A 27,756-nucleotide genomic window follows, 5' to 3' on the forward strand; every position below is an offset into this window, starting at 1 on the left:
GAATAAAGTAGTTCTTGGAGTTCTTGGCCCAGCCAATTTGATTCTGTCTATGGAAATTGGTACAAACCATTTCACTGGCGAAGCTTTGAGTTCCTCGAATACAAATCCAGGGATTAGAGAAGGTATGTAAGAGCTCTTTCTGTCCTAAACTCTCAAGTTCTCAGACGCCTTGATGTCACCATCCAGTCTAGCACAAGATAAGATACCATGTGGCTGGCTTTTGGCCTAGGGCTGCAAGGCGGAGCCAGGGCTGGAGGCGGGGCCAGGGCTGGAGGCGGGGCCAGGGCTGGAAGGCCAGGGGAGCGGGAGGGTGGGTACCAGGACTTGCTCTGCTAGGGCGGTGGCGTGGGAAGGAAGGTAGAACTACTACTCGAAGGCCGAGAGAGGCCGCCTTGGAGGAACCGTGGCTTTAGGTGAAAGACAGTCTGTGGTCGCGACCTTGGTTTGCATGATTTGTGAGCAACTTGGGCCCAAAGATTATGCTCTTTCAGCTTGGCAGTACCTTGAGCGATTCATCTTCCTCTTTTTGCAGGGTCGTGGGGTTGCAGAACTTTGCCCTGGGCCGGGTCTCTTCGCCAGTTCTGCTCTTCGCTGTCCACGCCCCCACTTTCCCGTCCACGCTCCGCCTCCCGCTGGCGGGCTGGTCCGCGGCGGTGGAAGTGACGCAAGCCCTGGGCCCGAGGGCCGCGCCGTGGACGCCGGCACTTGTTCGGGGCAGCACCCGAATCGGTCTGGAGCAGCATGGCTCTTCTCCTCTTCCTCGCCCTTATCACGCAGGCCGGGAGCGAGGCTAAGATGAGCACCGCGGATCCGGAGCTGTCCTCGGGTACTGTCTGTCGCGGGAGGGCCGCGGCCTGGTGGGGACGGGAGGGGAGGGAGGGAGCCGCACCGGCCAGGATGCCCCGCCCGGAGGGGCCACTCCTGTCGAAGGTCCTTGACGCCCCGTGGCTTCGGGTCCTAAGGGGGCGGTCGCCGGGAAGGCAACGCCGGACCTCCGCGGTTTGCAACCCTTAGTTCCTTTTCTCTGGCATCTTCCGTTGTTGCCAGAACAAAACGTGTCTCTTCGTTCTGTACATGATCTCTTGATTCTTTTTTATATAAGGGAATTTCCTGGTCCGCTCTTGTACACTGTGGCCGCAGCTCATGACTTAAATACTGGTATTCTTAGAAATTCTTTCGCCAGCTAAGAATTATTAAAAGGCAGTTACTGGCCGTTTAGGCTTAAGTCTGGAGGTGGTGCAATGCATCCAATCACGAGCCCATTTGTCAGGCAGTGGAGTGGGTCTCCGCACTTAGCATAGTTCCTCCTTTATCTCCGCCTGCTTGAGAGTTCCCAAGAGACAGATGCCCAGTATACGTTTTTCCTAAAGCTCGATGTAATCGTAATTAGGAGCTCCAGTGAAATCAGTGAACTTTTTGTGCAAAAGGGATAAACTCAGGTTATCAGAAACCCCGGTTAGTCCCTCTGTGTACGCAGTTAGCAGCTGCCTGGAACAGGTCAGGGAGACCCAGCAGCCTTACCCTAGTGAACTCTGGGTTCTGTACCTGTGTTAGGACTTCCTCCGCGACCCTTGTTAGTTAGATGTGCTCCATTCACATCCAGCTCTCCTTTGGCTTGCTCTTTAAACGTCAAGCAAATAAATAGCTAGTCATTCCTTAGATGAGACATTGCTGTTGGGAATACAAAAATGGGAGTTATTCAATTTCTGCCTTCCAGAACTGTTGTAAGTTCTTATCACATCATTTCCCAAAAGCCCTCTAAAGTAGGCTCTCTTGTATCACCATGGATAGATGAGCAGTTGAGGCACAGAGAGGTCTGCCCAAGTTGTACAGAGGCTGCTGCCAGGCTATGGGAGCTTGACATTGGATTCCAGAGTCCAAGTTCCTATCTCTTCTGCACTCTGCCATTACCTATGACAAGTTAGTCATCCACAAGGGCAGTTTCACTCCATTGTGATAAGAGCTGGAACTTATCCGTCAATCAGGATAGGGTGGCTGGCTCTGAGCAGGAGAATCAGGAAAGACTTCACAGAGAAGATGACCCCAGAGTTGGAACTGGAGGTGCAGAGGGACTTGTGTGTGCAGAGAAAGGGCTGTGAAACAGCATGTTGAATTAGTGGAATAATTTAAGCACTTCATTGTATAGTATAGGTAGAAGTGTAGAAGGGGAGATACATGGAGAGGTAGGAAACAATTAATGAAATGCCTTGTCATGTGTAACAGCAAAGGACAGAAACACAGCTTAGGCAAAGAGAGGAGTTTATTGCCTCAGAAAATCCAATAAACAGAAAGGTAGAGGTGCCAGGTGGGCCTCAAGAAGCTGAACCAGGAACTCATACCAAGACCCTCTATTTCTTATTACTGATTCTGAGTGTTCACAGCCTTCCCTACTTTGCAAAAATCTTGCTTGTCGTCAGCTCTTGGGTTTTGACATCTTGCAGCTTCTTCCACCCTGACAAAGTCCCGGAAGAAGGCTGTGACTTGCCCAGCTTGGTCAGGTGCCAGCTAGCCTGAGATGGATATTGTTAGAGGGAGTGGCAGTAGGGGACTTACCAGAGGAAAAGAGATAATGTTCCCAAAAGAAGTACAGGTGCTGAGCCAACAGAATAATATCCCCATCATCCCTTGCTCAAGTTGGTGGGCAGCCATGGGGTGATTTTTGAGATAAGTGCCTTTTTGCAGGATCAGATAATGCCATTTAGAAAGACCATTCATCTTACAGGATAGTTTGGGGGTAGGGGTAGACTCAAAGGAGGGAGGCCAGCTAGGAGGCTGCTGCTTGATCTGGAGGAAGATGCTGAGACGAGGCAGTTTAAATGGAAGAGAAGAAAATAGAAGACAAAGTCAGCAGGACTCGGAGACTGACTGTCTGGAGGAAGAGAGTGACTGAGTTTTCCTGACTAAGGCAGAGCATTAAATCAAGAGCAAGGCCCTTCCTTCTGAGTACAGAGCACCCCAGCATTGGGCCCTTTGTCACTGCACAACTTGTACATCCTGTTAGCCAGCCCCAGGAATAGAAATGCCGGCCTACCCCCCTTAAGAAGATTCCCTGTGGCCTTCTGTATGCCCGCATTTTATAAACTCAGGTGTCAGCTACCTTCTTCCAGTTTGTTTTCCTACTCTGGGTATTATCTGAAGAGCAGACTGCTTTAGCACAGACAGGGCTCTTAACTCACCTTCTCCACTTTTTCAGCTATTCATTCTTTGACACTAGGATAATAGTCTGGGTGATTTGAAATTTTTCTTATTTTCTTTGAATTCTATATGTATTTCAGAGATTCAAAATATTTAAATCGATGCATTTCACTTATATTTATTGAACAGGCTATTAACACAAGTTTTCTTTTTCATTTTGTTCTGATTCATGATTCATATGGATTTTGAAAGAGCAACAACATTTGGGTGCCGGATAAAAGACAACTTAACGAATGAGAGGAAAAAACTAACTCATTTTAAAATTTGGCAGCACGCAGCAGTAGTGCAATTGTATGAGCTAAATAGATAATTCATGGTTCCATTTTAACTGGACAAAGAAACAGGATGAGAAATGAACCAGAATTAAAAGAGTTCCTGAAAGCAAGGAATCAGTTTACTTGTAATTTCCTTATTAAGGGAGTGTCTTTATTTTAGATTATCTCAATATCTCATAATCGATACTTGATATACATTTTAATCATGCCCATTCGAAATAGATAATTTAATACACTGGTCAGATGTTGCAGTGGCCCTCATATAGTTGCAATAGTGTAATAAATCAGGCAGAATTACTGAAGCAGATGTCTGTGAAGTCATTAAAAACAATGATCTCCAATCCTATTTTTGTAGGGAGGCTATTTCCCATTTTTTTTTAAATTATCACAAAAGTGATGCTTAAGCAGCTTTTGTTAATTAAAACCAACAAAACTTTACATGTTGTCAAGGCTTTAATAGCCTCTCTAAGCCTTGTTTCTCTCTTTGGTACAAATATGTAAATATTACCTTCCCTCCTAGGATGGTGTGGTACTTAACTCAGATCATATATAACAAAGTTGCGCATATGGCTTGTCCTGGAGTAAATGTTTAATATATGTTGGTGATTACCATTCAATAATGTATGTCATTATTTTCACAAATATGTTTTTAAATATTAAATTATTTTAGTTATGAATGAGAAATTGTATCTACTTTTAAAAAATAAACTCATTCAAATCAGTATAAGAAATTTAAAGTAGCCTCAGCAGCTAAGTCCTTCGCCTTTTTCCTGTTCTTCATAGACTGAAAAGACCTCCTTGGTTTTTTCCGTTCCTAAACTACTTCTCAACTTAAAATGAAATATCCCAAAAGGAATTATTTTTGAGAAATGACTTTTCTCAGGGACTAGGTGGATCTGGTTCAATTAGAATTCATTGGCTTGCCATGCAAACTCAACTCGATGAATTTGAATAACCAGGAAGAATAACAAAATTTCACTTTTTTGAATGATTTGTATTTTTTCCATTATAGCTGGTTTACAGTGTTCTGTCAATTTCTACTGTACAGCCAAGTGACCCAGTCACATATATATATATTCTTTTTCTCACATTATCCTCCATCATGTTCCATCATAAGTGACTAGATGTAGTTCCCTGTGCTGTACAGCGGGATTTCATTGCTTATCCACTCCAAATGCAATAGTTTGCATCTATTAACCCCAGACCCCCAGTCTATCCCACTCCCTCCCCCTCCCCGTTGGCAATCACAAGTCTGTTCTCCATGTCCATGAGTTTCTTTTCTGTGGAAAGGTTCATTTGTGCCATGTATTAGATTCCAGATATAAGTGATATCATGTGCTATCTGTCTTTCTCTTTCTGACTTAATTTCACTTAGTATGAGAGTCTCTATAGTTCCATCCATGTTGCTGCAAATGGCATTATTTTGTTCTTTATTATGGCTGAGTAGTATTCCATTGTGTATATGAACCACATTTTCTTAATCCATTCACCTGTCGATGGACATCTAGGTTGTTTCCATGTCTTGGCTATTGTGAATAGTGCTGCAATGAACATACGGGTGCAGGTATCATTTCCAAGAAAAAGTTTTGTCTAGATATATGCCCAAGAGGGGGATTGCTGGGACATATGGTAGTTCTATTTTTAGTTTACTGAGGTACTGCCATACGGTTTTTCATAGTGATTGTACCAATTTACATTCCTACCAACAGTGTAGGAAGATTCCCTTTTCTCCACACCCTCTCCAGCATTGGTTATTTGTTGACTTGTTAACAATGGTCATTCTGACTGGTGTGAGGTGGTACCGCCTCATAGTTTTGATTTGCGTTTCTCTAATAATCAGTGATGTTAAGCATTTTTTCACGTGCCTGTTGGCCATCTGTATATCTTCTTTGGAGAAATGTCTATTCAGGTCTTTTGCCCATTTTTCAATTGGGTTGTTGTTTTTTTTGCTGTTGAGTTGTTTAAGTTATTTGTATATTTTAGAGATTAAGCCCTTGTCAGTTGCATCATTTGCAAATATTTTCTCCCACTATGTAGGTTGCCTTTTCATTTTGTTTATGGTTTCCTTTGCTGTGCAAAAGCTTGTCAGTTTGATTAGGTCCCATTGGTTTATTTTTGTTTTTATTTCTGTTGCCTTGGGAGACTGACCTAAGAAAACATTTGTATGGTCGATGTCAGAGAATGTTTTGCCTATGTTATCTTCTAGGAGTTTGATGGTGTCTTGCTTGCATTTAAGTCTTTAAGCTGTTTTGAGTTTATTTTTGTGCATAGTGCGAGGATGTGCTCCAGTTTCATTGATTTGCATGCAGCTGTCCAGTTTTCCCAGCACCACTTGCTGAGAGGACTGTCTTCTTCCCATTTTATATTCTTGCCTCCTTTGTCAAAGATTAATTGACCATAGGTGTCTGGGTAAACTCTGCATTTCAGATCAGAAAAGTGGCTGAAGAGAAGTTTATTGGATAAACCCTAACTTGATGGTGGTTTGAATGAAAGATTTGGGGGGGGGGTTGTTAATTACAAGTTCAATGTAAGCCACTATTTGATATGCCCATCTCTTTTAAAAAAAGAAGACGAGGGGACAGTGGGTTAAGAATTTGACTGCAGTGGCTTGGGTTGCTGCAGAGGCACCGGTTCAAACCCCAGCTCCATACAGTGGGTTAAGAATCCAGCACTGCAACAGCTGCAGCTTGGATTCAGTCCCTGGCCCAGGAACTTCCATATGCCACTGGTGTGGCCATAAAAAAAAAAAAAAAAATTTAAATTAAAAAAAAAAAAGAAGAAGAATTTCATTCACATCAGTTGCATTACTTCTGGGCTCCACACTTTAAGAAAGAGAGTGAATGATAAGACCTGAGAACAGACAGGAAGAAAAGACTGCAGGAAAACTAGAGGTCTTGACCCAGCTAAGTAATTATTACATGGAAGGTGAAAAAGACCTGAAATATTTTAGGTATCCTCACTTGAACCCTTAGTTCTGATGCTCTTTTTATGAAGGTACAAGGAAATAATAGAAGGAAGTAGGAAAAGACTATTTTTCCATTAGTTTCACAAAGTGATGGATATGATTCCTTTCAGAGCCCCAAAAGAGTGAAATGTTTGTTTTAAAACTTTTACAGGAGTTCCCGTCATGGCTCAGTGCTTAGCAAACCTGACTAGCATACATGAGGACTCGGGTTCCATCCCTAGACTTGCTCCGTGGGTTAAGGATCCGGCAGTGCCATAAGCTGTGGTGTAGGTCAAAGACCCAGCTTGGATCCCACATTGCTGTGGCTGTGGTATAGGCCCCTACCCTCTCTCCTGCTCTTTTTTCTTTTTGTTTTTGGTGGTGGTGGTGGTGGGGGGTTATGGTTGTTGTTTGGTTTGGTTTAATTGACCCCGCCCACAGCATGTGGAAGTTCCCAGGCCAGGGATCGAACCTGCACCACTGCAGTGACCTGATCTAAGCCACTTCAGTGACAGTGCCGGGTCCTTAACCCATTACGCCACAAGGGAACTCTCATTGCTCTTTTTTCATATTTATCACAAGGAAACGGTTGTAACCAGAACTTTCCTTCTTTTTCTGCATTATATTTAAAGTGTTTTGAGAAGTGATTCTTCTCTCCTCTGTTTGGTTTTGTTTAATCCTCAGCTGCTAGTTCTAGAGGAGTTCTGAGAAGCAGATCCTAAAAGAGCTAAAGTTTATTCTCAGTAGTGTGCAGATATAATGCTCCAAATAACTCTGAGCCCATTTCCAAAAATAGCGTGTGTTCCAGAAAACTGTCTGGGTATTTTTAAGAGATGGGGGAATCTGTAAACTATTTAAGAGATGGGGAAACTGTAAATCTGAGATACTTTAGTAGGCTGTTTCTTTCTTTCTTTTTTCTTTTTTTTTTTCTTTTTCTTTTTTGTCTTTTTAGAGCCATACCTGTGGCATATGGGCTTCCCAGGCTAGGGGTCATATCAGAGCTGCAGCTGGTCGGCTTACACCACAGCCACAGTAATGCGGGGTTTGAGCCACATCTGCAACCTACACCACAGCTCACGGCAATGCTGGGTCCTTAACCCACTGATCAAGGCCAGGAATTGAACCTACGTCCTCATGGATGCTAGTCACGTTCGTTTGCACTGAGCCACAACAGGAACTCCAGAACCCAGATTTCTTAATGTCCAACCTAGGGAATATTCTTCTCGTTAAGGTAGTCTGCTGGATATAAACCTAAGTGATCGCCATTATCATCTGGGATACTTTTAAAAAGTATAAACCTTTGGCTGTCTTTCAGTTTTTTAGGATAATAAGTTATGTTTGGAAGCCACTACACCTGACCACATTGCTATTCATTTATTTTAAATGTATAAGCAAATCGTGCTTAATAGATTTTCCCAAATAGGATTGAATAGCCTTAAATTTCGGGTCATATTGCTAACTCTATCTTTATCTGTATGTTCATTCCTAAAGAGGGGACAGCAAGGAAGGAGAGAAAAAGCAAAGAAGGAAGAGCGGAGATGTGCGTGTTCCATTTTCTAAGGGCTGGTAGACAACAACCTTTTACATGGAGCCAGGGGGGAAGTGGCTACTTTTAGTAACTAGACTATGGCTTTAGTAGTGTCTGATTATAAAATGTGAAAGTGACTTCTGCCTGTTCTCTCATGTGACACTTTCACCTCTTATCAACAAACGTTTTCTAAAATGGTTTGGGAGAGCTAAGGCAGGGAGAAATACAGGGTATGCTTTGAAAAAAGTCATGCCCACTGCAGAGAGCAAAATGATGATGAAAGTGGAACAGTTGATGTCGCCATCAGGCCATTGGTAGGCATCTATTCCCGGGCTAGAGAAAAGGTCGTGAAGTGGGTAATAGTCCCGGGTGGAGGGTCAAGGGACTGGGTAGTATTTTAGAGTGAAATTGACCATCCCTGGTATCGCAGTTCTTTTCTAGACCTTGAATACAATCTCTGGTATCCAATATAGAAAATTCTAATGATGAAATGAATTGATTATTATCACAAGAGACAGGGCAATTATTTATAAAAACTCCTAAAACATTCCAGGAACATATGGCTCATATCAGTGTGTGTTTCCCCTTGTGTTCCAGTGTTGTTGCAGTCATTTAAAGTGAATTAGAACACTTCGGTACATCTTTCGATAAAATTAATTTTTAGAAATAATCTTAATTGAAATAAATGTATTATCTGTTCTGGCAAATTCTTTTTTTTAATATTATTTTTATTTTAATAATGAGTATCTTTTTTTTTTATTTTGTCTTTTTGCCTTTTCTAGGGCTGCTACCACGGCATATGGAGTTCCCAGGCTAGGGGTCTAATCGGAGCTGTAGCCACCGGCCCACGCCAGAGCCACTGCAACACAGGATCCGAGCCGCATCTGCAACCTACACCACAGCTCATGGCAATGCTGGATCCTTAACCCACTGAGCAAGGGCAGGGATCGAACCCGCAATCTCATGGTTCCTAGTCAGATTTGTTAATCACTGCGCCACGACGGGAACTCCTGTTCTGGCAAATTCTTTTCTTCACGTACACATTTGGCTAACTTGGCTTCTTCCATTAAGGTTTTCTAATGTTCCTGTTGCTTTGTTCCCATCACTCATCTTAACTTTTGACATCTCTTATAGTGCCAATGCCAACTAATCTCAAAATTGAGGCCTATAACTGGAACACCGTTGTGTCTTGGGATTACCCGCCCACACTGTGGAGCCCGGTGTTTACCGCCCAGGTGAAGACCTACGAGTGAGTGTTACTCTTTTCTCTTCTTGATTCTGGGTTCGTCTAGGTCCTTGCACATTTTCTCATTCTGTTTCTCTCCATCGTGACTCCTTCCCAAGCTGCCAGACTTCCTGAACGGCTTACAGACGTCCAAAAGTAATGAGGAGGCAAATTAGTTCTTTTCAGAATGCTTCTTGCCCTTTAGTTTTTCCTGTTAGGATTGAAGTAGCGGAGGATCACTAATTTCCAGCATTTTAGGGCATGGCAAGTAAAACTTCCCGTGCTGCACGAAACATAGTCACGTCCTCTGACTTCCTGCAGTGTGTGTATTGTTGAGTAGAGAGAAAGGTTCAAAAAAAATTTTGACACGTATTAGGAGTCGTAGTGTATTGGATTCTGTAATTAAGTAATGAGTGTCAATGAAATTAAATTTGTTTACAGAGCAGATTTTTAAAAATGACATGTGGCATGTGGCTTGTACAGGTCTCGTTTTGAATCGAGCCTCTTTTTTGTGAGCTTATGGACCTTCTGACCAAAGAGTAAAAGGTTGCTATTTTGTCTAGCTCCTCCATCCTTATTCTTCTTCGGCTCTTTCCACCAGCTCTATTGCTGTGAATGAAAAGCCAAACACAGAGAGGGTTCAAGTTTATGTGTTAACAGCGAAAGTCACCTTTGTGTTTGCTTGTTCTTCATTTTTAGGGACGCAACATGGATCGATGCCTGCAATACCTCTGATCATTCTTGTAATATATTTCCTACGATGTACAGTCCATCAGATCCTCTCTGGGCTAGAGTTAAAGCTAGGCTTGGTCCACAGGAATCAGCCTATGCAGAGTCAAAAGAATTTATTTTATGCCAACAAGGTGAGTAGAATGTATACTGGCTAAATTTTAATCTCACCCATGTCTTCTGTATATATTTGCTTTTTGTAGCAGTTTGATGCGGGATCTCAGTTCCCAGACTAGGGACTGAACCTGGGCCCCAACAGTGAAACCGCCAAGTCCTAACCTCTAGACCGCCAGGCAACTCCCTATATTTGCTTTTATAAGCAGCTGCTAAAAATGATCCCAATGCCCTAGAAACATTTGGAGGAATTTAGGGAGTTCATGTCTTCCTCTTCTCCCAAGCCCCCCCAAATAGGGCTAAGAGGTGCCCCTCACTCTGCCCCTTCTAAACCATTATGCTTTGACCCCATACAGGTATGGATCAGAGCTGTCCATCTGGACCCTGTACCACCTTCCCCTCTCTGTCTTCTGTCATTCCTTCCTACATTACATTCACTGAGGACTTTTGAGAGCTGCCCTTGGTCCCCCCTCTACTTCAAGTCTTCCAGGCCTGTGGGAATTTTAATACCTATTTAATACATTAAACATTTTAGAGTTCCGGAGTCCCCACTGTGGCTCAGCAGAAATGAAGCCGACTAGTATGCATGAGGATGCGGGTTCAATCCCTGGCGCCACTCAGTGGGTTAAAGATCTGGTGTTGCCGCGAGCTGCCATGTAGGTCACAGATGCGGCTTGGATCCTGCATTGCTGTGGCTGTGGCATAGGCTGACAGCAGCAGCTCGATTCAACCCCTAGCCTGGGAACTTCCATATACAGCCTTTAAAAAAAAAAAAAAAAGCTAGTAGGGTTCCATAATCTCCTCAATGGCAAGGATTTTTAGCTTTGCACTCTTCCAGCATCCCATTCCCAGGGTCTGCCTGATCTTTGTTGTCACCTCAGGCTCTAGGCTCTTTGATCTGGTTCTTCTTTTCTGGCTAATGTTCTGCCTGTAGCTCTCATCCCCTCACTCCTGAATAAGAGAAGCCCATAGTCTCTTGAGTGCCCCTTAGTCTCCTAGCCCTCCATGCCCTGCCTTCTGGCTTCACCTCCATCCTTCTCCAGCTTCTATGCCTCCTTACTTCCGCCACTGCCTGGGTTCTGCTCCCCCTTTGGGGTTGTGCCTGCTTGGTCTCTGCTACAGGCCCCTCCTCCGCTTGCCCTGAAAGTAGTTTTATTCCCCAGACTCCATGCCTTTGTCACCTGATAATTATAACATCTGTATGTCAGAGTTTTCCCACACAGATTTATCAAGGGCGTGCTATGTGCCAGAAGGTATCCTAAGCCCTGATGATACATTAATGAGTAAAAACAGAGCTACCTGGCACACAGTAGGTGTGCAGTATGTGAAGAATAGATAAATGGTTCACCTAAAAAGTTCCAGACATCAAAGATATATATAAAAAAATTTGTGGAATCAGTGAATTTCTAGTTCTGATTTTCGTAACAGAAATTGAATGTACTTAGCAAACATTTATAGAGACTTTATGCCATAGGTATTGGAAATACAAATAGTTTTGATGAGGATTCATAGATAACTAAAATGCCTTTTCTGAAGTGTTTTTTAGAAAACAGGTTTTTCTGTTTAATATTTTTTAAATCTACAGAATCAAAGATAAAAGAGAAAGAACTCAATAGAGCTTCTATTATGGCAAAATGTTTTAGCAGGACTCTTTTTTTTTTGTCTTTTTGCCTTTTCTAGGGCCACTCCCCACGGCATATGGAGGTTCCCAGGCTAGGGGTCTAATCGGAGCCGTAGCCACCGGCCTACACCAGAGCCACAGCAATGTGGGATCCAAGCCACGTCTGCGACCTACACAACAGCTCACAGCAACGCCGGATCCTTAACCCGCTGAACAAGGGCAGGGATCAAACCCACAACCTCATAGTTCCTAGTCGGATTCGTTAACCCCCGCACCACAACGGAAACTCCAAGACTCATTAAAAGACAGCTAAAATATCTTCTTGGTGTTTATGGAATGGTTTAAATGTGGTCCCACTTTAGAATAGCAGTGACAGGGAGTTCCCAATCGTGGCTCAGCCGAAACAAATCTGATCAGCATCCATGAGGGCACAGGTTCAATCCCTGACCCCTCACAGTGGGTTAAGAATCCAGCGTTGCCATGAGCTGTGGTGTAGGTTGCAGACATGGCTCAGATCTGGCGTTGCTATGGCTATGGTGTAGGCCAGCTCTGATTCAACCCCTAGCCTGGTGGGACTCTCCATGTGCCACAGGGGTGGCCCTAAAAAAAAAAAGGAGCAAAGACAAAAAGATTAGGTTGGCTGAGTTTGGAAATGCGATGAAATATACTGTGACGTTCCGAGGCCAGTACAAAGTCTGCTTCTTTTTTGTCCCTCTAGGGAAATTTGGACCCCCTAAACTAGGTATCAGAAAGAAGGAAGACCAGATCATTGTTGATATATTTCACCCTTTAATTACTACAAATGGAAACGTCCCGGCAGTCGTAGACGATGACGATGACAATGACTGTTACACATTCACATACAAAGTGTTTGTGAGGATAAACGGAAGCGAGGTATGTCTTTCTATTTCATCTTTCAAAACAGAAAATTTTCTGGGGCTAGCCTAAGTTGTTTCTATATATGGCGTCATGATAGTAGAATGCTTGTGAATATTCAAGCAAGACTCATGGATCATAAGTTTCTGTAAGAAAAAAGAAGTATGAACTCTATTGAAGGGAATTGGCCCTGGAGTTAATCTTTAACACTGGCCCCAGTTTTTTCCTTTGCCTCTTTTGACAGCATGGTCCTAAGCTAGGACGTTAACTTGTGTATTTCCATTTTTCCACCGGTAAGATGAGGATAATTTTAATCATTTCTTCCTCCTGTGTAGGGCTGTAAAATAATATGAAGTTTGTATTGGCATCATTGTTTTTGAAAGAAAAGGCTCCCAGGACTCCTGTGGGATGTGATTACATTCTGGCCCTGGTGTGCAGACCACACTGGGACTAGAGGTTTTGTATTCCATTCATTCTCCACAATGCTGCCACTCTTTGATGGAACAGTATTTGTCAAGCACATGCCCTGTGCCTTCTAGGCACCAGGAGCCAGCAGTGAACAGTACAGACAAAACTCCAACTGTAATTGCTCTGGAAAACATCAAAGCGGGGAAGAGAGCTGCTTATTCTTCCTGGGAGATGCTTTTATACATATGATGGGCAACAGGGTGGAGGCAGTAGTGATTTCCACCAGGGTGGCCAGGCCTCGCTGGGAAGTGTCACCAGAGCCAGAGCTGGAGGAGGGTGGGAGTGAGCTCCGTGGATGTAGATGGGAGAGTGTTTCAGGCAGTGGCACCCAGACATGTGAAGGGAGTGGCAAGGCTGGGCGGAGTGTGGAGGCAGATGGGGTCAGAGAGTTCACCAGGGCCCCTTCTCTTGAGGCCTTGGAGGGATTTGCCTCTTACTCTCAGTGAGACAGTGTGCTTCTGGAAAGAGTTAAGCAATGGAATGACATCTGATTTCGGTTTTAAAATGGCCCTTGGGTTACTAGCCACGTTGTCTTTCTAACGTGCACATCTAACCGTATTACTGTTTAAAACCCTTTCACAAATCCCCACCAGCTACAGAAAATCTAAATTCTCTTCCACAGCCTGGTTTGCAAGGCCTTCATGATTTGGCCTCTTGCATCCTCTCCAGCTACCCTGAGTCTCCCCATTCCTTCCAGCCTCTTTTCATTTGTGCTCTGATGAGCTGTTTGTTGGCCTCAGTTCCCTGCAGGCCCCATGCTCTTTGACAGAAGGCCCTTCTCCGCCCTCTCTACTGGGGTAGATTTCTCCCCATCCATCAGTAGCCAGCTGGCCTGTCGGCTCCCCTGCAGCTTCTTCTCTGACTCGGGGGACTGTTTCCTCTTCTGTGGTCTGGCCTCTCCTCATTCCAGATAGTGGTCCCCCCGCAGTACTCGTTACTCTTACATCCCTTTCTTGTCCCTTTTCCACACTCCGTCACAGATATTTGAGGTCTGGTACCACTGCCCCAGCTTTTGGCCCTCAGGCTTGAACATGGTGATGCTGGCACCTCGGCTGGTTGCATGAACAAGAACCTCTCAGAGATCGCTGCCACCCCTCTGTATATCACTGCCAAGAGACCCTACAGCTTTGGTGTAATACCCATGTTAGGCTTCCCATGAGAAGCTTTTCTCTCTCCCCAGCTAGGTTCCTAACGCTATAGGAATAGGACTAATGAGCATCTGTTGGTTGGACAACTAACAATGAACATGCCTGCTATTTGCGCTGTTAAACACATCACCTCTATTTCACTTTTTAAATGTGTTCATTCCTATAAAGAACATTTTAATGGATCTAGAACATCATGCTATGTCAAAGTCACAAGTGGACTTCTCCTTTGATGTCAACACTATTTTCAGACATTTCAACATGCATCATATGTCTATTTTCTTCCAATGTTTGACCAGGATAAGTATGGTGATTTTTTTTTTTCCAGATTAAAAGGAGTCATGCGTTTTCATTGTGTTTTTTTTTCCTCTATTCAGACCACAGATAAAATGTACGTAAAGAATGAAGATGATTGTAATGAGACTCAGTGCTTCTTGAGTATTCCAGTGTCCTCGCTGAACTCTGAGTACTGTATTTCAGCAGAAGGAGTCTCAGACATGTGGGATGTTACAACTGAGAAGTCTGAAGAAATCTGTATTACCAGTTTTGATAGTGCCAGCACAGAAAGTAAGTTCTTGCCATTTTTTACCCCTAAATACAGGGAGTGATCACTAAAATAGGGCAATGTGAAAAGAGGCAATGTGTAATTTCAATAAATCTCTCTTCCTTTAAAAAAATAGTCAATAAAATACTCAAAAAAAAATAGTTCCATTCCTCAGAGAAGTTCAGAATGAAAAGTAAGGCCATTTTTTCAGATGTGAAAACATGTAAAACTAATTTAGAAAGCCATGGGATGACCTTTTGACCCAGGAAAGAAAAAAAATAGAGCAAGCTCATAAAACTGTGTGTGTAAATGCCTGCATTTCAGGATTATGCATAATAATACAAGTATGTTGATTAGTCCAGTACAGCAAGATGTTACATATCCATTAAAACGTTCCTCATGGGGACAGTAAGTTTAAAAACTAAAAAGTAGGAGTGTTCATTGTCCAAAATTGTGTGATATGCAAACTGGACAAGCACTGGAAATTAACATCCAAAAATAAATATAGATTGGTTTAAATGATGGATTATGGGTCATTTTTATAACACATTTTAAAATAATTACTTTAGTCTCATTATCTTTTCTTTGTGTGAGGGGGGGTGCATATAATGGAACTTCAGAACTGATATTGTCAGTTGGCAGGTACCTTAAAAATTTGGGCCTTTTCTGATAATACAATTTTTTTAATTTTATCATTTTTTTTATTTTTAGAGCCACACCTGTGGCATACTGAGGTTCCCAGGCTAGGGGTTGAATCGAAGCTGTAGCTTCCAGCTTACACCACGGCCACAGCAATGCCAGATCCGAGCCATGTCTGCAACCTACACCACAGTTCATGGCAATGTTGGATCCTTAACCCACTGAGTGAGGCCAGGGATGGAAACTGCATCCTCATGGGTGTTAGTCAGATTCGTTAACTGCTGAGTGACATTACAAAATTTGAATGTTCATTGTAGATAATTTATAAAACATGGGAGCCAGGAGGAAACAATTATCTGAAGTTCATCTGAATGAACATTCATTTACTCACAGTTTGGCATTTTTCTTTCCATCCTAGTTTTTCTTTTTCTATGTAGCCACCGTCACACACTATATGTCACCTTGTATACTGCATTACAACATATGCTTTAGGGGAGTTCCCGTCGTGGCACAGTGGTTAACGAATCCGACTAGGAACCATGAGGTTGCAGGTTCAATCCCTGCCCTTGCTCAGTGGGTTAACGATCGGGCGTTGCTGTGTGCTGTGGTGTAGGTTGCAGACGCGGCTCGGATCCCGCGTTGCTGTAGCTCTGGCCAGTGGCTACGGCTCCGATTCGACCTCTAGCCTGGGAACCTCCATATGCCGCGGGAGCGGCCCAAGAAATGACCAAAAAAAGACACACAAAAAAAATATATGCTTTAAATATTTTTCTATGTTATCTTACCTAATTTATTCATATTTTTAATGTCTCTAGAATATTTTATCATGTATATCATATTTATTTGATGTTCCTCAATTTTTGAACTTTTGGATTATCTGTAGATTTTCCCTATAATAAATCATGTTTTGGTGACTGTCGTTAGGTGTATATTTTTTTGATTGTTCGGATGTTTTTAGAACAGATTTCCTAGGTTAAAAAATGTACAAAAGAATTTTACAGTACAAAAATCTTTCTGAAGAGTAGAAATCTAGGCTGAAGAATCAGACCAAAGCCTAAAATTAATACGCAAAAGTTTTAGGCCATTACATGAGAGTTTGAAAAAGTTGACTTAAAATAATATAATGCATTTAATGCCAGTTTGCATTATGCTATTTTGACAGAGAACATCCTAATTAGTACACAAAATTTAAAATAAATGCCCCAGGTTTATTTTTAAAAAGTCCTGAAGCATAAACTGGGCTGATACTGTGGCCACATGGTGGCACCACCGTGGCTCATAAGTGGCAGCATAGTCCCTGCCTGCCTGCTCCCTGCTTCTGAGCAAGATGCTGATATTGCTTATGTAGTTATTTTATCTTTTAGTATTGTAATAATTTAACTTTTGCACCGCCTGGAACAGGTATGATACAGGCATCCATTTCAGTAACTTCCAGAGTTGCTATTTCAAAGAAGTAACTTTGGAATAGGAATTAATGAAATGCTGTGAAAGAGGGCAGACACCACCACCACATGTAGAGTGCTGTTAATTTGGAAGAGAAGACTATGAAAAAAATACTGATGATTGTGCTATGAAAGTAAAAGGCAGCATTAGAGAAAAATATACACCCGTGATTATAGAGATTACATGCTCTGAAACAAAATCTTCCTTGTTTTTTTATTATTCTTTATACCTTGTTTGTATTCAAGGGGACTTTATTCCTGGGCAGCTTTCGTGTATGTGTGTGTGTTTACACATCTTTGAATCTTGATAGGTTTTTGTAATCTTTAAGTAAGTATAAAATGTAAAAGACTTTGGGAGAGTGGGACGAAATTATTTTAAGAGGAGCTCCCATCGTGGCTCAGCGGTTAATGAATCTGACTAACATCCATGAGGATGCAGGTTCCATCTCTGGCTTTGCTCAGTGGGTTAAGGATCCAACATTGCCGTGAGCTGCGGTGTAGGTCGCAGACACGGCTCGGATCTGGCGTTGCTGTGGCTGTCGTGTAGGCTGGCAGCTGCCGCTCCGATTCAACCCCTAGCCTGGGAACTTCCATATGCTGCCAGTGCAGCCCTAAAAAGCAAAAAAAAAAAAAAAAAAAAGAATATTATTTTAAGAGGTATAGACATTGCCAGAATTTATTTCTAAAGAGATATATTTAAAAGTTTTTCCTTTTGCCTTTTAAACTGAGAGAGTAGTATAACTCTGGAAACACCCTATATTTGAGGCTATAAGGAAGTATTATGAAAAGGCTATTGTAGCCACATTGTATCATGACAGCATAGTTGAAAAAAATTTAGTCTCAAATCTGGGAAGAATCATATTGATATTTAGGACAGGTACCTAACTTTTTACTCATCTCTCCTGACTTCTATGTCAGCATTCTTTAAAACTCTGACCATAGTAATTACCTGATGTGCAGATCTACAAAAGGATAGTGCTAAGACTTTGACTATTTGCTAGATAATGTTCCCTCATAATTCTAATTCATGATTTTTTTTCCCTTTTCTTAGATTCTGTTTGGATTCCAATTGTTGCTGCCGTAGTACTCTTCCTAGTACTTTCCCTGATAGTTGCATGTTATCTAATTAGGAAAATGAATCCATTTAAGAGAGAAAACATCATGTTACCCAAATCTTTGGTAATGTATCAAATATTTCTTTTCTCTAATGATAAATAGTTGGCCCTTGAACAACCCGGATTTGAACTAAATGGGTTCACTTATGCTTGAGTTTTTTCAATGTATACATTGGAAAATTTTTTGGAGGTGTGTGGCAATTTGAAAAAACTTACAGACAAACCCTGTAGCCTAGACATATTGAAAAAAATTAAGAAAAAGATATGTCATTGGTGTATAAAATATATGTAGATATTTTACCTATAACATGAAAAACATGAAAGTGAACCATTTGTGTTATCAGTAAGACTTCTGGCTAACAGTAGGCTATTAGCAGTGAAGTTTTGGGAAAGTCAAAAGTCATACATAGGAGTTCCCACTGTGGCTTCGTGGGTTAAGAACTGTACATAGTCTCCGTGAGGATGTGGGTTCGATCCCTGGTCTGACTCAGTGGGTTTAGGATCTGATGTTGCCACAAGCCGTGTACATTACAGATGTAGTTGGGATCCAGCACCTGCAGCTCCAATTCAGCCCTTAGCCCAGGAACTTCCATACGCCACAGGTGCAGCCCTAAAAAGAAAAGAAATTAAAATTTTTTTAATTTCTGAAGAAAAAAAGGCATACGTGGGTATTCAACTGCACAGGGACTCACTGTGGAGACCCTAACCTCCAGTTGTTCAAAGTCATCTGTACACTAAAATGTGATTTGAACTTTTTTGATAGTTCCTAAATGTGTTTTTTAAAGAAGATGGATAATCAGCAGCATGTTACCTATCATACATCAGTCAATCTACCACACATCCAAAACCATGTGCTTTTGAGAGTTCCCTTTGTGGCTCAGCCGTTAACAAACCCAATTAGGATCCATGAGGATGCAGGTTCCATCCCCAGTCTCACTCCATGGGTTAAGGATCCCGTGCTGCCATGAGCTATGGTGTAGGTCACAGATGTATCTCAGATCCTGTAGCGTTGTCGTGGCTGTGGTTGTAGGCCGGCAGCTGTAGCTCTGATTCGACCCCTAGCCTGGGAACCTCCATATGCCTTGGATGTGGCCCTAAAAAGCCAAAACAAAACGTACTTTTTACTATGCACTGGGGTCTTTTTTATGTGTAGGGCCAAAGCATGGTTAGAAAAGTCTCTTAAGGAGCTTAAAGTCTAGTGGAGAAGAAAGATAAGTATTCCCTGGATGTAGAGTGTGGTAGGTTCAAAGGTAGAGATTTACAACCCATGCCAGCCAGGCATACATCTGCCTTTAGAGGGTGGGGTTAATAGTGACTTTGCCAGAGGCCGTAGTGCCTGAATTGTCCTAAGGGACAGATAGACATTTATCCAGGTTCGAAGAGACAGTACGTACTAAGGCCCAGTGTCAAGAAAGCATGACTTTTGAAAATCTGCAGATACAGGAATACTTCATTATGGTTGGAGTATTGAAGGGAAGAGGGCCAGTGGTGAGATTCAGTCAGAAGTTGCTGTGGCTGTGGTGTAGGCTGGTGGCTACAGCTCCGATTCGACCCCTCTCCTGGGAACTTCCATATGCCGCAGGTGCGGCCCTAAAAAGAAAAAAAAAAAATTATAGAGCCAATGAAAATTAGAATTGGGAAGGCAAACGGTGGACGTACTATGTAAAAGAAATAGCTCTCCTCACATGACAAATATACATCCATGTGGAAGATAGCACACAAAAAGCAACATATGTTGGTGAGGTAGTGACTTTCTAAAAACTCTTAAAGCTTGTTTTTAATCTTAATATATTTTCATTAAAAAGAAGGAAAAGGCAACCATCAGATTCTATTATGCTGTTATCCTAAATATGCCATTTGGCGGTTTATTTAACTACCTGTTACCCTTGGACCTTTTTTTTTTTTTTTTTTTTGAAATAAGCATTCAAGTTTAATACTAATCATTGATTTCTCTTCCCTTAGCTGTCTGTGGTAAAAAATGCCTCTTCAGAGACAAAATCTGAGTCAAAATATATATCACCCATCACCTACCAGCCAATTGCCCTAGAAAATGAACAGCTGTCTCCAGGGACAATTTCAAGCGTGCATACTGAAGACAATCCAGGAAAAGCAGAACATGGAGAAGATGTTTCTAGTGAAACGCAAGTGGTGACCACTGAAGAACATATTTCTGACACGGCCTCTAGTAGCTCTCTGACCCCAGTAAAGAGAGAGAATTCTGTCCACTCGAGCAGTAACCAGTGTGAACACTGCAGCATCACTTTAAATGCATATCACTCCAGAAATGGTTCTGATAGTGGCCTTGTGGAATCAGACAGCTGCTCTGACTCAGAATTTCCGCCAAGTAATAAAACTGAGATAAAGTCAGAAGGACAAGAGTTCGCAGCACTGAGAAACACTACCACCTCCTTCGGTTATGACAAACCACACGTGTTAGTGGATCTGCTTGTGGATGATGGTGGCAAGGAGTCCTTGATTGGCTACAGAGTCACAGCAGAATCCGAGGAGTTTTCCTGAGATCAGCCAAGAGGCACCAACTCATAAGGATCTGCCTGCTGTTCCCCAACAGTTTTTCTGCTTTGATGTCATGAAAAGATCAGGATTTCAGAAATTGTGTCTTGTTGCTAATAACCCAATGGAGTATCTTGGTTTAGATAAAAGTGTCAAGAGCCTCTTTGGCACTGTCTTATTGGGTCTGAGAACAGCAGAGACTCTTTAAAAACAAAAACAGACCATTGAACCTTTCCATCTAGATGTGCGAACAGCAACAGTGAAAGCCTCTCTAATAACCCCGCCTCCTATGGCTGTGGGTGACTTCCCCAGGGTCCTTTCTAACCACTTAAAGAGATAAAATGGATTTTTTTCTTTTTTGTGGCTTAGTGTGGTGTTTGTTTTTGGAGGTGTATATGTATAGTCTTTTCAAATGTTTTGAGAAGAAGCCCTGAGTGCTTTTCAGAGTTGTACTTAAAATTGTAATGAAATCAATAGAATTAGTAGAGTGTGTAAATAAAAACATGTATATATATTTTTATGTAACATTGCATGTAAAGGATTTTTAAATAAAATAATTCTAAAAATAATTTTTGTATTCATTTACTCAAACACTTAGGCAGTTAGTTTACCTAGAATATTTTTTATTCATTTGCTTGTTTCTATTCATTAATTTTTCCATGCATTAATGTTATAGAATCATTTTCTAATTGTTTCTATCAAATCTTTAAAACAGTCCTAAAAATAGCCTAATCTTTAAAAATGATCCTTTTCTATCAGTATCTTAGTATTTAGCAACCAGTGTGGAGAACACACAAGCTGTGTTTTCCAAATATGTGCGGGGAAGCAGATTTAGCTGTAGATCAGGTAGACGAGGTGTCTGCAGCGTAAAGATGGGGGGCAAAGCCACAGAAGTGGGTGCACACGAGCTGAGAAGCATGAGGTGTGAGGAGAGAACCACAATGTGGCCATCCAAGAGTTTATATCACACGAAAGGTCTTGGGAATTACTAAGAGGATGGGATTTTCAGACGCAAATGAATTAACTGACTCCAAAAAAAATGTCAAACACTAATCATGTGAATAAGTTAACAAGCCATGGGGAAAAAAATCTTTCTCTTCACTTAAAAGTGCAAATTGAAATGAAGTGCTAGTTTATTAGTGGAAAAACATGGACTGGTATGCTCACTTGTTTGAGGGACAGTGTCTTATGAAATGCTTTTTAAACTGATATGAGTATATGTAACACTCTATAAAAATCCATATACTTTATAGAATCTAATCTATTGTGGGAAAATTATGAAAATTAAGTCCCTAAGATAAATGAAAAATGCAGGCCTTAGACTGGGAAAAGGCAAATATATGAAAATAATGGATACTGCCAAAGAGGATATAGCCTGCTCTGCATAAGGACTTCAATAGGTATTACTGCCAAATGTGAGTAGAATTATTTTCTTATTCTAGCAATACTAACTGAAATTCATCTTTGTAATCTCTTATAGATAGAACATTTTAATGCTTTCATTTGCATTTCCTTCATAGTAAAGTTGAGTATATTTTATATATTATGTGTCGATACTTCTCCTGTGACTTGACTAATCTTGTCTTTTGTCCATTGCTTTTGGGCTATTCATGTGCTTTTTATTGACTGTGTCCTTTGCCATGAGTTACACATTTATAATTTCTTGCCTTTTACCCAAGTCTTATCACACAGATGTTTAAAATGTTTATAAAGTCAAATTTTTTCATCTTTTCCTTCCATTCTTAAAAAAGCTTCACTTCCCGAAAAGATAAAAAATTTCACCCATGTTTTCTTCTGCTAATTGGGAGTCTTTGTTTAGTTTCTACATTGAATTCTTTTATCTATCCAGATTTTTTTTTTTCATGTAGGAAGTGAGATAGGGCCCCAGCTTTATTAATTGGGTTTCTAGGACTGCCAGAACAAATTATCAGCCTTTGGGTGGCTTACAACAACAGCCTTTTATTCTTCTTCTTTTTTTGTCTTTTTAAGACTGCACCCGAGGCATATGGAAGTTCCAAGGCTAGGGGTCAAATCGGAGCTACTGCCACCGGCCTACACCACAGCCACAGCAACACTGGATCCTTAACCCACTGAGCAAGGCCAGGGATTGAACCTGCGTCCTCTTGGATGCTAGTCAGGTTAATTTCCGCTGAGCCACAGCGGGAACTCCCAACAGACTTTTATTCTCTCACAGTTGAGAGGCAGGGCCAAATTCTGTCTGACGGCTCTAGGGAGAGATCCTTTCTTGCCTCTTACCAGCTTCTGGGGGCGCTGCCAATCCTGCAAGCTATGTTTCTCTGCCTCTCTTGTCCTGTTCCCCACTATGCGTCTCTGTGTCCAGATCCCTCTTTATAAAAACCCCAGTCATTGGATCAGGGTCCACGTTAATCCAGTAAAACCTCATGTTAATTTGATTACATCTGCAAACAGGCCATTTCCCCATAAGATCACGTTCATAGTTACCATGGGTTAGGACTTAACGCATCTTCTTGGGAGACACAACTCACCATCTATTTTCCCCTGATAACTTAAGTCATTTATCCCACTACTATTTATTAACATGTCCAAACTTCCTGGGCTGATTTCAAATGTCAAATGTGTTATGCGCCAGTTCTCAGCTTACTCCTGGGACTGCTGACCATTCATTGTCTTTTCTTGTATCTGTAGCATATTTTTAATTATTACAGCTTTCTGTGGGGGTTAACTTGTGAGGCCCTTCTCAGTACGTTAGGCCAAGCTTCACTGCTCATGTTTCGGGCCAAGGATTGTTCTTTCGTGTGAACTATAGAAATTTTTGCCAGGTTTTCCCCAACTTTGGAGGTCTTTCGAGGTCTTTTATTTCTTGCATTGACTTTGTACAATGTTTAGGAATAACTAGCATTTTCCAAAGTTGATTGTTCTTTTGCAAGAATGGAATGTCTCTCTAATGTTTATTCAATTCTTATATCCCTCATTAGAGTAGGCCATTTCTTAAATTTATTCTTTGATATTTTGTGTTGCTGATGGCAATATAATCTTGCATTATGTTTTTTGGTTTTTTTATTTTTCTTTTTAGGGCTGCACCCTCGGCATATGGAGGTTCCCAGGCTAGGGGTCCAATCGGAGCTACAGCTGCTGGCCTACGCCACAGCCACAGCAAAGTGGGATCTGAGCCTCGTCTGCAACATACACCACAGCTCACAGCAACGCCAGATCTTTAACTCACTGATCGAGGCTAGGGGTTGAACCTGCGTCCTCATGGATGCTAGTCGGTTCATTAACGGCTGAGCCACAACGAGAACTCCCTGCCTTACAGTTTCTAAATGACTATATGTAAGAAAATTATTGTTACAGATTATTTCTAATCCAGCCAATATCTGAGCTTTTATTCTTTCTTTAAAGTTTCAGTTGATTGTCTGATTCCCCCAACTGTTTCGTCTATAAATAAGGATGGTCTTGGCTTCTTGTTGCCAGTATTAAATTTGTTTCGTCTATAAATAAGGATGGTCTTGGCTTCTTGTTGCCAGTATTAAATTTGTATTTTATTCCCTTGTCTTCAAACTTTGGTTGATTGGTATAGATCTATTTCTTTAGAGCAATATACCTACTAAATTGGTCAAAAGCTGGTGACTGTGGGTAAATCACTTAACCTCATGAGAGTTGGACTAAATTCATTTTACCCTTTGGCTCTAAGAGTCAGTGTTTCCACTTACATTAACTAATAAGGAAATGCTCATCCTGACACAATTTTGCTTTTTTTTTTTTTTTTTTTTTTTGCTTTTTAGGGCTGCACTTACAACATGTGGAAGTTCCTGAGCTAGGCGTCAAATTGGAGCTGCAGCTGCCAGCCAATGCCACAGCCACAGCAACACCATATCTGAGCCACGTCTGCAACCTACACCACAACTCATGGCAACACCAGATCCTTTAACCCGCTGAGCGAGGCCAGAGATCAAACCTGCATCTTCATGGATCCTAGTCGGGTTCTTAACCCACTGAGGCACAAGAGAAACTCCCAATTTTTCCTCTTAAATTCTTCAATTTTTTTCCCCTAAATTATTACTGGTTTCCAAAAATCATGTTATTGCATCTTCATTTTATTCCAAGTTTTATAAGATTACTGCCTGAGTCACATTTAGGACACTGGTTTTTATGCCTAAGAAGAGTATAAATGGGGAGTTCCTGTCGTGGCTCGGTGGTTAATGAATCCGACTAGGAACCATGAGGTTGCAGGTTCGATCCCTGGCCTCGATCAGTGGGTTAAGGATCCGGCATTGCAGTGAGCTGTGGTGTAGGTTGCAGACACGGCTCGGATCCCGAGTTGCTATGGTTCTGGCGTAGCCTGGCGGCTACAACTCCAATTAGACCCCTAGCCTGGGAAACCTCCACATGCTGCGGGAGCAGCCCTAGAAAAGGCAAAAAAAAAGAGTATAAATGGATGAGGTAGATCATAACTCTTCGTTTGCAGGGTGCTTAGTTGGCTTTGTTTATGAGGTGTAGTACTTCACATTTTCTCCTTCTGTGCCTCCACATTCTGGAGCTTGCACTCTTGGTCACTTTCTCCCAGAGCTACCAATTGGGCATGAATGAACGAGTGAACGAATAAAAACAGATGGATAATTATTGAACTGTTTTCAAAAATACCCATCTCAGAGTTCCCATTGCTGCTCAGCAGGTGAAGGACACAACGTTGTCTCTGTGAGGATGTGAGCTCAATCCCTGGTCTCGCTCAGTGGGTTAAGAATCTGGCATTGCCACAAGCTTCATCGCAGGTCATAGATGAGGCTCAGATCCATTATGCTGTGGCTGTGGTGTAGGCCGGCAGCTGCAGCTCCGATTCGACCCCTAGCCCAGGAACTTCATATATTTCACAATGTGGCCGTAGTAAAAGAAAAAAATCTCATCTCATTTTATAACACCCGGCGAGGTGGACTTGCTGTCCCCATTTAAGATGAGGATGCCATCAGATGAAGAGAATTACCCAGTAAGTGGCGTAGCGGGGATTCTGCCTCCCAGCCTTTCTCCGGTAAATCTCAGCTGCCTGCTGTTGTTCAGGGGTAGAGAGATCTTAGAATAGAGGACATTTTCTGGGATGCTTAACCTTTGTTGAAAGACTATAAACGTAGAAATATTTAAAAAATAGTGAAACACTAAGGGGGAAAGGGGAGGAATGAAGCAGAAGCAGATAAAGGTAAGCCAGAAACGGATATCTGATGAATTATCTATGCCAACAAGAAGATGGAAAAAGGAATGCTGGCTTGCATCCAATTCCCCATTAAAGATGAAAGTTTAAGTTTGGGGGATATTTTGAGATTCTCTAGAAAGTTCTGTAACCTGGGAGCTGAGGAATAAACAACCACTAATATGTGTTGAGCCCTTCCGATGCACCGGGCACTGCACCGAATGCTTTACCTATGGTACCTTGTTGCTATGGGTGACCTTGTCTGTATTATCTGCATTTTATAAATGAAGAAATTAAGGCTTGGAGAGGAAGAGGAGGTTCCACCTGTCCCGCACCTGGTCAGCACAAAGCCAGTTTTTCCAAATGATGAGAGCAATGGGGGGGGGGTGCTGCCAACCTAGAAGCTCCAGGAAGGAGAGGGCATCTAGAGCGCCGCTGAGTGGAGGGTGAACTTGGCCCTTCTCTCCTGCTGGTGAAGGAGTCAAGAACAGTGTGTTTCACTCAACAGGCAGAGTGAAGCATGTGGGCCTGAACAACAGGCGTCCCTGACACTACCCCACCCTGGGCTAGAAAGCAGGGCTGGAGAAGGAGTGCTCTAAATTCAAAATCTTAGAGATGGATCAATTTCAGATGATGATGGGGTCTAAGAAATCACTTCTTTCAGTCAACAGTTATTCAGTTCTTCCTAACACCTAAGCACACATGGGTGGTCCCTAGTCCCAAATACATGCAGGGCTGTGGTTGTCACGGGCAGAGGCTCTGAAGTCAGAGTGCTGAGTTAGAATCCCAACGTGGCTCCTCACCAAGTGAAGTGGAGCAAGTTCCTTCTCTTTGACTCAATTTACTCTGCAGCTGGGGTAATAACCATACTTAGCACATAGCGTGGTTAGGAGATTATCTCATACCGCCTTTAGTGCAGAACTTGGCCTAATACAGGCATGTTGTAAAAATAAGCCACCATAAGGGCAGAAGGTGATCAACAATTAAATCATCAAATTCTTCGTTACAACCTGACAGATGTCACGAAGGGTGAGCACAGGGTGCAGCTGGAGCAGGACTGGGGAGTCGAGATGGGGGACCATGTCAGCCTCCTTGCATGAGCAGGTGGCATGCAAGCCTAAAGCAGGAGGTGTGGGCAGGGAGAGCGAGCGAAGAAGAAACTTCCAAGACTAACGAACAACATGTGTAGGATCCTGAGCTGCAGAATTATTATTTTTTTTTCCTGTTTAAGTGTACATGAGGATATTATTCTTTTTTTTTTTTTCGTGTCTTTTTGCCTTTTCTAGGGCCGTACCCATGGCATCTGGAGGTTCCCAGGCTGGGGGTCCAATCGGAGCTGTAGCCGTTGGCCTACGCCAGAGCCACAGCAACACAGGATCCGAGGCGCGTCTGAAACCTACACCACAGCTCACGGCAACGCCGGATCCCCAACCCATGGAGCAAGGCCAGGGATCAAACCCGCAACCTCATGGTTCCTAGTCGGATTCGCCAACCACTGAGCCACGATGGGAACTTCGAGGATACTCTTCTTCATTCAGCTCCTTTCTCTCCCATTTCAAACTGTCCTATCCCTCTTACCCATCAGCAGCACCATCTGGCAGAGTCAAACGTCGCCACTTAGAGGTAGAAGATAAACGGCTTCCATTTTGCACGGACCCAGACCAGGAACAACAGAAGTGTTCCTAGCCCAACTGCCTTCATGGTGACATTTTATTATTACAGATTTTCCCTGCTTAACACCTTCCGGTGGCTTCTCCTTCCCTCAGCGTGCATCCAAACACCTTGCCATGGCCTCTGGCTCATGGCCAGTACTTGGCCCCTCCCTCCCTCCCCACCAGCCACATGCCTTTGCTCTTTCATCTGTGCTTTGCTCTCCCTTCTTAGACGGTGCAGGGCTCCCCGGATCCCCCAGCTCAGGCCTTTGCTCACTTGTCACCCCCTCAGGGAGGCCTTCCCTCCCCCGCTACCTGCAGCAGCATTTCCCTGGCATCTCTCTCCCCGCACACTGCTTTGTCTCCTTAGCACTGCTTGTTGCCTGAAAGAGTAACCACGTGTCTGCCCCTCTACACAGATGCTATGATATCAGCTCTATGAAAGGAAAAGTTTGTCTAATCCACTGTAATATTTCCAGAATTTAGGACAGTGCCTGGCACAGAGCAAGTGCTTAGTAAATATTTGTGGACTAAATGAACTGTCCACTCAATCACTTCTATTTGGCTTATCA

General features: G+C 42.5%; 1 protein-coding gene across 1 annotated transcript; it reads left to right on the forward strand.

The window, feature by feature from the left end:
* The first annotated feature begins 313 nt into the window (after positions 1-313).
* IFNGR1 (interferon gamma receptor 1) lies at positions 314-20,893 on the forward strand. The gene is made up of 8 exons (XM_047770107.1): positions 314-413; positions 533-826; positions 9,077-9,191; positions 9,867-10,030; positions 12,350-12,525; positions 14,498-14,687; positions 17,797-17,924; positions 19,823-20,893. Exons 2-8 carry the CDS (start codon positions 742-744, stop codon positions 20,375-20,377), a joined length of 1,413 nt encoding a protein of 470 aa, XP_047626063.1. The 5' UTR covers positions 314-413; positions 533-741; the 3' UTR covers positions 20,378-20,893.
* The last annotated feature ends 6,863 nt before the right edge of the window (positions 20,894-27,756 follow it).

The sequence above is a fragment of the Phacochoerus africanus genome, chromosome 2 (genome assembly GCF_016906955.1).
Source record: "Phacochoerus africanus isolate WHEZ1 chromosome 2, ROS_Pafr_v1, whole genome shotgun sequence".
Classification (NCBI taxonomy): Eukaryota; Metazoa; Chordata; class Mammalia; order Artiodactyla; family Suidae; genus Phacochoerus; species Phacochoerus africanus.

Excerpts from the sequence above, each read along its gene's own strand:
- IFNGR1 (XM_047770107.1), top strand. The coding sequence starts at position 742 with ATGGCTCTTCTCCTCTTCCTCGCCCTTATCACGCAGGCCGGGAGCGAG. Across the intron at positions 9,192-9,866 it reads GCCCAGGTGAAGACCTACGA|GGACGCAACATGGATCGATG; the intron begins GTGAGTGTTACT and ends CTTCATTTTTAG. Across the intron at positions 10,031-12,349 it reads ATTTATTTTATGCCAACAAG|GGAAATTTGGACCCCCTAAA; the intron begins GTGAGTAGAATG and ends TTGTCCCTCTAG.